Below are 11,784 nucleotides of genomic sequence, written 5' to 3' on the forward strand. Positions count from 1 at the left end.
TTTTAAAACTTTGTTGATAGATATTTTTAGCTTAACTTTTAATAAAATATGTGGGATCTTTTTAAGAAGATTGCAAGTGAAAGCAGGGAAAAAATATATGTAACAAAATATGTAAGAAAAGATACATGAAAAATTGAAGAAACATACATATTTTAGGTCATACAATTTTTGAAAGACTTTAAATAGTTGTTAAATAGTTTCTTGTATTTATATATATGTTTTATTTATTCGCTTGCATCTGTAATAGATTTACTTATTGGATATTTTAGAAAATCAAATTCCGTTGTGTGTAGAAGTTACAGTTTAACAGTCATTTGCATTTAGTGGAATATCAAATACTAATATGAATTTAACAGAATCTAACTGTATCTTGAAATCCTGAAGTCACGCGAAAATTAACTTTATGTAGATTATTATCTGCATCCGACATCGTATGTTCAGGTCATTTTCCTCTGCTCTGGCAACTTCAATGTTTCTCTGTCCTTTTAACGTGGAATACGAGAATGTGAAAAGAAACTTTTCCACTTTTCCCGAAGACTCATTCAAATCAGAAGTAGCAATTTCTTTGAACGTGAAAATTCACGGGAAGCGGAAAAATCGAGGGAACTAGACTAGGCAGCGACATAGATCGGAGTTACGAGATGAAAACAGATAAGAAGATGAAGATACGCCAAAATGAAATGGGAGAGGAGATATACCGAGTAAAAATAAGCATTTTTGGAGAGCAAGACAAATTTCCTCTTAATCGAGAATAGTTTAAAAATTATTCAATTTTCGATTCAATTTTTGCTCATCTTTCAACAATATTTATTATTGTTATTAATATTTATTAATTCATTACTCGAAATATATTATAATTTTTCATAAGAATTTTAATATAACTTAAGAATCATAATAAATAATCTTTTTTTAAATGTTTTCTGCTGCAAATATTATTTTCGTAAATGAAAATAAAATCAAAAGCTATTTCAGTTTTTAATGAGAAATGTCGCCGCTCGAGTTCGGTAGTTTCAAGCACTCTTGAAGAGAATAGACGATGACGAGTGCAGGTACATGCCTGCGTTGCGTCAATAAACAAACAAATAAACAAACAAATAAACAGACGGATAAACCTGCTGGAATCCTTTAGGATTTTAGTACGAATTTTCAGTTAGAATTTTAGTTGGAAATCGCGTATGGCGCTCACAAGACGAAGGTGAGTGGCTTAGCGAACACGATGTTTTTACTTTGATAGCTGGCTCGTTGAACGGAGAGCAATCGCGCTAGAACTATCTACATGGTCCGAGCAATCACGCTCGTACCGCCATTTGTGCCATTGCCATTGCTCTTGTTGGAGCTAGTGTACACGCACAAAGCGCATGGATAATTAGACCGTGCTCCCGCTGCAGCAGCAGAGCAGCAATAGCAAGCAGCAGCAGCAGCAGCAGCAGTTGTAGAGCGCTCACGTTCTCCCTTTCCTGTAGCGTGTTGGTCAAAGTTTTACTCACGAGAGACTATACGCCCCGCGCTGCGCTGCGCCGCGCGCCGGCTTGCTTTTCCTTGCCGTTCCTCTCTGTTTCGCGCGTTTCTCACTCGCTTTCAAGGTGTGTGCTTTCTGCCCAGTTTTTCGAGTGTTGCCGTAATCTTCGATGGTTCTTTTCATTTATTTATTTATTTATTTAGTTTTTATTTCTTTCTAAAAAGCAGGTGGTTAAATTTGACATCCCATTCATGACATGTCATGATAAACATTTAAAAGGTTCTGCAACTCCGCGTTTGCTTCTGTTTTGTTTGTCATTTCTAGTAATTAGCAGAAAAATGAAGGAAAAATTGTACGATTAAGCTCAGAAATTACCACAAATTGTACCGTTACAAGGTTTGCGTAATTATTTAGTAAATAAATGTTTGGCTAAATTGGTAGTTATACTCTGATGTTTATAATATCTCATGCCTGTTTACAATAATTATCTACCTGCTAAAGTTCGATACATTTACCATATATCCGGTACTTGGTAAATTATATGTGATCAAGAATATAGTATGAACAATAATAATTAAATAGCTTAAAATAATTTATATATTTTAAGGAAGATGTAAGGAAGATAAGTAAAATGAAGTGTGTGTGTGTATATATATTTAATTATATATTTGTATATTTAATTTACAATATATATAATGTATCATGAAATAATCGACTCACAAAATCAGACTAATATGTATTGCTATTTACTAGTGTACTTCATTTTTTTTACAAATAATATTGAGAACATCTACACATACAGATACTTTATTTACATGAAATAATAAATAAGCCTTTTACCAATAATATTGAATTATTTTCAACTCTATATATCTCAGTTTCAGTTATATGAAAGTAACGCTAAAATTTCAAGAATATAAAAATATTTCTAATATAAAATATTGCGTGGTTATAATAATGAAGATTCATTAGTATCATCTTCCCTTTTTTGTTTTTTATTGAAATGAAGAGCATGTCTTCTTCTATCACTGCTCCGTTTCTATCAAGAGATATTTATATAACCCACAAATTAAGCAAATTCATATTCTCAGAATTCCGCTTCTGCTCTACGATGGATATGATAATCTCAAGTTCCGAAATTAGAGTTGTAATCACGTGGTCGTCTTTCTGCATTTTCACATCCACAATCCGCGTATATGGAACGTTAAAAATTAGATATCTTTCCCTGCATCGAGAGAGAGAGCATCCGGCGATTTAGCAGCAAGCTTTCCCGTTGTTTGTAAACGCGCGATGGAGTTTCGTCTAATGTAAGAGAAAGTCTCTCATTTTCGGTGCGCGGCACACTCGTGGAATCGGAAAGCGGCCGTTGCCGCTGCGACGAGAGATGCTGCAGGCAAGTGACTCTCGATCTGCAACTCGTCCCTCGTATCTCTCGAAAGTAGGGCGAGCCACGCCTAGCGAGGCGCGTGCTCTTGCTCTCGCAAACATCACGGCAAACACGACGGATCCACGGCGCGGCGAAACATTCTTCTCTCGTCTCCGCTCGAACATGATTCACGATCTGATTTTATTAGATCGCGCGGGCTCGCAGCTGCCGGCTGCGAAACGATCATGAATTTATGATCGTCTACCAGATGTCGAGTAACAATGCGGCGCATTGCTGCATTGGAATGTGATTGATCACACGGCCGAGATTAATTAATGCTTTAACAACACGATGCAACTGTTATCGGTTTTGATTGACGTTGCCGCATGCCTTTCGCGCTGCTTATAAATCCGTGCGAGCAAATTGGGGCTTAACCGCCGCGCGCGGTGACTGGATATTAGAATCTTGTTTCTATTTATTTTTGCTGAACTTTTGGAGTCGGAGAAAAATGAGTCTCGCGCATAGTATGGAATGATAATTTCGCTTCGGATACTTACAAGGACTCTCAGATATAAAGGGTATTATTCAGGGGATTACTTATAAATATGAATAAAGCTGTGCTCAGTAAACGAAAAAGTAATTGACAATCACTAAAATAAAAAAAAACATTTATTAGCAGTACCTATTATTTGATAAGAAAAAATATATATGCGGATATTATACATATTCGATACTATATACGTTTAATCTTGTACGTATTTGAGATAGTAGACGGCAGTACAAGGCCCCAGGACAAATAGAAACTCGAGCTAGCGACCTCTCTGCATAATGCATAACATCGTCGTCTTCTTCATCATAGTCGTTGCAGTCGGTGGTCGTCTCTCGTTCCTTCGTTAGCCTTTTATCCTTCCTCGTGCTTTCTCTTACTTATTCCAAGTAGTAGTTTTCTTCTACAAGAAGATATGCATATATAAATTCTGCTAAAAAAGGGAGCAAAAGACTTGTTTCTTATGTTCTTCTTTCTTCGCCGTAACGAATACATGCGTACCTACATCAATTTGGAATATAGGTATACGCGCGCGGCGGCATACTGTGCATATATGCGAGCGAAACCAATTTTCTTAGTGATATATTCTCTCTGATTCTAAGGCGTTTGCACGACAATAATGTTAGTGAACAATTAATTTTGTAGTAAAAGAAGATAAAACTTTCGACTTTACTGTCGGGAGAGCAAAATTGGTTAAAACATTTTAATTTCTGAATAAAAATCGCAGTCAACAACCAATATCTTATTTTTGAAAGAAATATTAAAATTAGAACTTTCTTCAAATTATTTAGTATGTAATGTCTACAAATATTAGATTGTTAATTATTCAATGATTTTAATAATAATAAAAAATATGTAGAAGATAAAAACAGTTGTTTGAAATTTTTTATATTTATTATAATTATAATTGTAATTTATTATAATTATATTATAATTGTGGTCTTTATAATTGATTAAGAAATTTTGAAATATTTTGCTTATAAAATAATACACACGAAACTGTAAGGATACATCTTTATTATTGTGGTTTGTAGTGTGAACTTTATGAACAGAATTACAGGTCACTGTTTATATGATTGCAGGAATGGCGATCGGTGGCGGCGATGATGAGGCTTGAAAGTTACCGTTGATTCGTCGGACATCCTGCAGGGCCATTTGTTTCCAGGATGAGCGCGTCGCTACGGATTTTGGCTCTGATCAGCTTAGCCGCGCAAAATGTGGCTTGGCCGCAGGATCCCATTCCTAGACTGCACCTCAAACATCGTGAGTAATATTTAAACAAGAATATTCGTCTATTACAGTGGTCTGCTCAAGTGTAAACAGCCATTTTATATCCCCATTTTCATTCAGAATCCCATCTATCGCGGCTAAATGGTTCGTTTTAAGCTCTTTTCTTTACCTTTTTACGTTCCCAGAAACATGTAGATTTGTATACATAGCTAGCATATACATTATTTATTTCTATTTTAATACTGTTTTAATTTCACAATTTAAAAAAGAAAGGGAAATTTTGAATGATAATTAATAATATATTTCACAGCAATTAGTTATCGTAAGTCCCACAATATCTACTGGATAACCTCCGTTAAGTTATCACCTTCGCTACAGCAAATTGAATTGGGAACTATTGTAGAATTAAGTGCTATTTAGTTAATTTACTGTTCTATCTCCAATTTTAGCACCGAACTATTCGCAACAAAATATTAATATGCTTGCCAACCTAGCGTTTTCAGTTGAAAAATTATACTGAATGAGGAAATATTTTCATCATTTTACCAACTATTACTACCTTTAATTCGTATAGAAATATAAAGTATAGAAATTATAGGCTCATATACATTTTGATGTCGTAGACAGATAGAATACGTTTTTTTTATTAATTCGTATATCGTGAAATGAAATAAGTATGGTATATAAAGGCGACAAAAGTAATTATCTAAATTTCAATATCCGTATCTTCGCTGCAGAACTCAATAATGATCCATTACTAAATTTGGCTCGACGCGATGCCACACGGCGACCTTTTGCGAGACGGAATTTAATAAAATGTAGCCACACTTTCGCCACGCTATTTTATAGATTTATCGAGTAACTAAATTGACGGTAGCCAGCCTTTCAGGATATACATAGGCGTTCAATTAAAATTAATCTAATTAATCAATCGAAGCGTCGATATAGTCACACTTTACGCGCTAACCAACCGCGAATTTATCGCGCACCATTACCTATGACAAGCGATCATTCTCCATGTCACTAAAAAAAAAACCATCATAATGATTCCATCGCCATGTTGCAGGCAAAAATTTCTAAACGTATTCTTTGATCAATGTCGAGTCATTATTCTTTTTTAATAAAAATAAAAATAAACTTAATCTTTTCTTCTTCTCTCATTTCAAACAGATTTTAATAGAATTTTTATTTAATGGTCGGGGTTTTTATAATTTAATATATTTAACATTAATAATAAATATTAAGAAATCGATGGCATTTAATTTCAATTTCTACCGCAGAATAATTGACCTTAAGTCGAATATGTCTGGCGTGCGAATTAATCACGAAGTTCTCATCTTTTCAATCTTTATTGTTTAAAAAGATGCGGATTTAAAACAATACGAAAAGAAGTCTTTTGATCTAATTATTTACTATATTCACAAAGTTATCTGCAAGATGAAATAATCTTGATTCAAATTCGCGGGAACCACGTAGAAAGTCTTGAAATTTATTTAAAGTAGGCATTTTCTTCCGAGTTTTTCTCGAGTGGCCGAAAAAAATTGGTTAAAGTGAACTCGCAGAAGGATAACATAGATAAGAACCCTATCCACTCGGTGGCCGTTTATCACTTGGACAATTTCCAACGCGCTGGTTAACCCGTGGCTTAATTCTCATTCGTACGCAGAGGAAGGTAAAAGAATCGTGAGAAACGGTAGCGCGGCGACGGGAAATGGTTTGTCTCGTCTTCTGGATCGCGACGACCCGGGCTATTCTGTCCCTCCGAAAGGTCGCATTCTGCGCCGGTGGATAGTTGGCGACTTTCATACGTGTCTCCTACGGGGCGTATTCACGCGCTGTCGACGGCCGTTCTACCCATTCAAAGGCACTTCCGCGCGATGTGAGCACCCTAAAGCAACCGCACCTGTGGGATTTGGTTGTCTCATGTCTCATGGCGTGAACGTTACCCAAAACAGGGAGAGTGGTTAGGCTAAACATAGACACACGTGGTGTGTTACACGAACAAAAAGACGAGCAGGGGAACGCCTAAATGCTGGTTTCGGCACGTTTCGGAGAGACGTTTTTATATGTGCACGGGTGCGACGTATAAAATATCTCTGAACGTACTTTTGTTCTAGCAAGATGGAAACTTATAATTAATTTAAAAAACAAACAACTTTCTATACTTTCATGTCTCGGTTGTCTTTTTTTTAACTGTACTCATTTTTCAACAAAATCAGATCTGTCACTTGAAAATTTACTTGAAACCTGTCGAAAAAAAAAAAAAACATGACAAAGGTAGTCGCCATTCTCGGCCATAGGTCGCACGCGTCGCTTTTTATCGTAAACAAAGATACAATCGATAATTTCCGTCAAATCGGGGATGACGGCTTTTCGGAAGTTTACCCGAGCGGAAGGCAGAGAGGGAGAGGATCACACGCCGCTGCGGCGACGAGACAGCGCGGCCAGTGCGGGGGTTAACGACCGTTGGAAATCCGCCGTGTCGGTGGATCCGCCTCGGAGCTTTTGACGCGGATCAAATATTGGCGTGTGTCCTGTCGATCGGCTCGCCCACGCCGCGCCACGCCGCGGCACGGGCGCCGCGCGGCCCGCTTTGGTAAATCCTATTGAGTATTCAATTACGGCGGGGCAGCGAGGAACGGGGGTTACATACATACATACGTAGTTGGCCGGCCAGACTCGTTCGAGATGAAATTGAACGCTCTCCCGCGGTGTACCCTACGCGTCACAAATGCCGGAAATATCCTAAGGAATATTTTTAGACACTGCACAAGCAGTCAAGCGATATCGGATTATCGGGATCACTTATGCAATTAAAAGAAACAAATACTTAATGTACCAGCGGCTAGTTTACGTGCTTAGCATTATAAATGCGTGAAGACTGTAAATGTTCGCAAAGCCTACGCAAATCTAAATGTATTTCTATCACCAGGGTATTAATCTGTCAGTATTTGAAAAAAAAAAACATATATATCAAGCGAATATTAAATTATTTATACGATATCTGGTATCTACGAATCCGCGACAATGCGTGCGTGAATGCGTATGGTCTTCGAGCATGACAATAAGTCGCGTCTAGCTATACGTTTCGATCGGGATGTAAGTAATATCTCGAGGCGGGGTATGTAGGTTAACCATTTGCTACGAGAGACGGAAGCCATATACTCGACCGGTTCTGGTCAAGAGTAAGCTCGTTAGGACTCGGAAGAACTTTGTTAAACTCCGAGACCGCGTCAACAACGCCCGCGCCAGTGTCTGCATTCGAGTCCGATGTGTGTTCTGTGCACTGCACACTCTGCGTTAAGCTTGCGTGCACTAAGAAAGGCCATCCCTTCGCCGCTCTCCATCTCGATCGTTGAAACTTGAATTATTCTTCTGGCGTTTGACGTGAATGTAGAGTATGTTCCGGATATTCGGGCTTCGATTTCGGGCTAAGAAGTTCGCTAAGTAGCGTAAATGTACCGTAAACGATAGCTCGATATAACGTATCTTCGTCGGCATGTCGTCGGCGATTTGCTCCCGACAACTATAATGCAATTTCATTCTTGAAAGTGTGGTAGCACAGTAAAATTGATTTCTGTTGAATTAAGCTAAATTGCTTGGTCAAATTAGCAGCGGAAATGTAAATTTTTTATTGTCCGCCGTCGCCGATTCTTTTTCTTTTTCGTTATCACGTCGAATTCGTTTCGCGGATGTAATGAGTTCTGAAAATTTTACTAAATTGAATTGCATTTACTGAATTGAATTACATTTGAACATTGTTGTTTAAATGCAATAAATATTAATAATTGTTAATTTTTACTTGCTAAACGTATTTTTCTCTCTCTTATAGTCTTATATTGATTTAATTCGTTTTTATAAAATATGTGTAACGTATTTCAACGTAATATTCTACTATTATTCTATTATTCTTGTACTTTTGCGTCATTAAATGATGTTTTTTTATTTTAAAAAATTGTTTTATAGTTATTAATTTTATCGTTTGCGGCAAGTTTTCAAATTTTTAAATTTCATAGTTTTTAATTTTTAAATTCAAAATTCATAATGTATAATTATTACTGCTACTACTATACGCAAATAGTAGACACTTTAGTATATCAATACTACTTCAATGAAAGATGCCGATGAGTTGCTGAAACGCGTTGAAAACACATATAGTGCTATTCTAACGTAATATCTGCCAACAACGTGTCCTGTCAACTGTCGCGTTACTAACTCCGAGTCGTATTTTTAAAGCACGTACTTAGGAACATATGAGATTCGTGCAATAATAAAAGTAGTCTTAAAGAAACATTTTTTTTAAGGTGTCGTCTACTTCTCTTTTTTTATTGTTGCTTTTGCAAAATAAATAGAAAAGTAAATAAAACTAACAAAGATATTAGTATTTTTCATGATAAATTTAAAAATTAATAATTAACTAATAGAATTTCTTGAATTATGACTTGAAACGCTTTCAAGTCATGAAACATCATCAAGTAACCAATCGACTGTGAGTCTATTTAAATATCGTATTTAAGTTTGTAATTTATACTCATTTAATTTTATTTTCGTTTAAATGCATACAAAATTAAGGTAAAGAGTTAATATAATAATTGTAAATAGCTTGTTATAATAATATACATGAATTATATACTCTGCAAAATGATTTATTACAAAGCTAGTTATTTAATTTAAAAGTTTATCAGGCAATTTAACGAAAGTTTTCATATGCTTTATCATAATATTAAAATCTCGATGTATCTTTCTTTCTTTTTTATTTCGATTAGTTAAAACACGTTTTCTTTACGTCAAAGTATTTTTTCGGCGCAATGGAGAGGAATGTTATTATATTTTATACGTTTTATATCATGTGGGGGATATTCGATAAAAAGAGATTTGCAAGTAAGTCCTGTCGTTTTCTCGTACATGATTCGGTTTATCCACGATAAAGCGCGACACCCTTCCACCAGTTATGGGATTTTTAAATTTAGTGTCTTATTATAGTATAGGTTATAAAATGGTAGCGTTTTCTAAGTCTTCCGAGATTTCTTTTATGATGTTTTTTAAAATTGAGGTAAGCAGTAATACCGATAGCAGCGAGAAAATGAAAAATACATATTATATATTTATTGTCGCGTTTTGTTATCCAAACTGTCATAAGACTGCACTTCCAAATACTTTCTCACACTTTTTCTTCCGTTGATTTCGATAGTATAGGTATATTTTTCTTATCAGAAATATCACGCGGCAACATACTGAACATTTGAAAATAAACAACTTTTGACAATTTAATTTGATTTAAGCTTCAAAAGAGAAAAAATAAATGATAATATTCTTCAAATTGTTTTAAATAATATGTATATAATATTTATTTTAGCACTTTTATTCTTGATAGTTATGAAGATATACAATATTAAAAATTTGAAAAGTGCGATAAATGATCTTTTTATTCTTTTCTATCACCTATTTTCGTTAAGAAAAAGAATAGTTTTCAAGTTAATGAAGGAAGTTGTGATTAAGGAAGCATTCGATGATTTGGATATACTCTGCATTTATGGATAATGAAAGATTCGATTCTTGTGTACGTTTTGATTCTAACAGTTTTAAACTTTAATGAGATCGAAAACTACGTAGGTTTGTGGCGCCGAATAATACATATGTAATTATGAAGTTGATTTAGGGCCGGAAGCGATATGGGGGAACTGCGTCTGTAACTAGGGAGTAACTTAATTCTGCATTAGAGGTAGGTATCCCATTTAGTAGCGTACGCTAAAGGCATATCTGGACGGTAGGAGATTTACATTCACGCAAATACCCTTACGTCGGAAATAAATGAGAACTTTCTGCGAGATCAAACGTGAACTATTCTATTCTCGCGTTTTGATATGTATACGGACCGTATATGTATTCGACAAATATCTGCGCAGTGGCACGTTCGCTGACCGTCTCAAAGAAAATATTTCTCTTTACCTCGAAAGCTCTGTGTACAAATTTTGCGTCGCGCTCGAGCGGCGAACAATAACTAGTTGAGATAAATATAAAGGATGGAAATTAGAGGTTTCTCTCTCTTTCCTCGCTTTCTTTTTTCTTCTTTCTTTCTTGGTTGCAGTTAAAGTTTCCGATTGCCGCGAAAAACACATGTTTTAACACATTTTTTGACTGCTAGCACGGTTATTATGACGATAATAAACAAAATGTACCAATTACTGTATATATTATGTACACAATATATTCTGAAATAAATCTGCAAACTTTGCAGACAATTTATTCCACTAATTGGAAGTCAATTTTCAATAAAAGGAGAAGTAAAGCTGTAAAAATACAAATAAATAAACATATTTTATTTTAAATGATATTACAATTTTTATTTTAATAATATTATATAAATATAAAAAATATAAAGTAATTATTCTGTGAAATGCACTGTATTAAACATGCTATTACTTGTAAAAAATTATTGGTTTCAATTTTTGACATTACATTGAACAAACAAAACATTTTCATTAAAAACTGTTAACTTAAAATTGGGTTAAATTAAATATTAAAAATTAATTTTGAATTAAACGTAGAGTTAAAAATATTTTATTTGTTTGTTTTTATACATATATAACGAGTACATAAAATCTTTTTGAAATAAAAGATTTTTGACATATATAAATTACAATATTGACATATGTAAATTACGATATATTTAAAATTAGAATTTTTCATATTTTTTTGAAATAGCTGCAGTGTGGCAAAGTTGATTTCGATATAATTAGTTTTATAAAAAAATTATGCCCATACAATGTTAATTTTCTTGGAAGTTTTTTTTCCACTGTCATGCATATCGTTGTATTTGAATTTTTCGGTCGTCAGTCGAGAGTCGAGCAGATACTGGAAAATTTTGAAGGTACTTAATTTAAAGTTTAATTTAATTAATAAACGTCGCGCGCGCGAATTAAACTGTTTAGTGGAGTATGCTTTCAAACTCCAGACAGCTAAGAAAATCTTGCCTTTGACTTCATTTCAAATGGACCTAACTTTAACGTGAACTCAATTTAGAGATTTAAATACCACGATAGGTACGTTGAGGATAAGAGATATACGACAAATAATGGCATTCCATTAAATATTTCTAAAGAAGAAGTTGATCCGCGTATTTATCAAAGAAAATCTTTACCTAAAGTAAACTACAATAGTTCTGAGATACTTTGACCGAAG

At 34.7% G+C, this 11,784-nt stretch overlaps 1 protein-coding gene across 2 annotated transcripts in view; it reads left to right on the forward strand.

The window, feature by feature from the left end:
- LOC112452455 (semaphorin-1A-like) overlaps positions 1-11,784 on the forward strand; it is a 216,668-nt gene that overhangs the window by 30,696 nt on the left and 174,188 nt on the right. For both annotated transcript variants that reach the window (XM_025012677.1, XM_025012676.1), the window contains exon 2: positions 4,455-4,635. In XM_025012677.1, coding sequence (XP_024868445.1) covers positions 4,539-4,635 — 97 coding nt within the window. In that variant the 5' untranslated portion in view covers positions 4,455-4,538. The remainder of the gene's footprint in view (positions 1-4,454; positions 4,636-11,784) is intronic.

Source organism: Temnothorax curvispinosus, unplaced genomic scaffold (assembly GCF_003070985.1).
Source record: "Temnothorax curvispinosus isolate PA1 unplaced genomic scaffold, ASM307098v1 QBEX01003408.1, whole genome shotgun sequence".
NCBI classification, from domain to species: Eukaryota; Metazoa; Arthropoda; class Insecta; order Hymenoptera; family Formicidae; genus Temnothorax; species Temnothorax curvispinosus.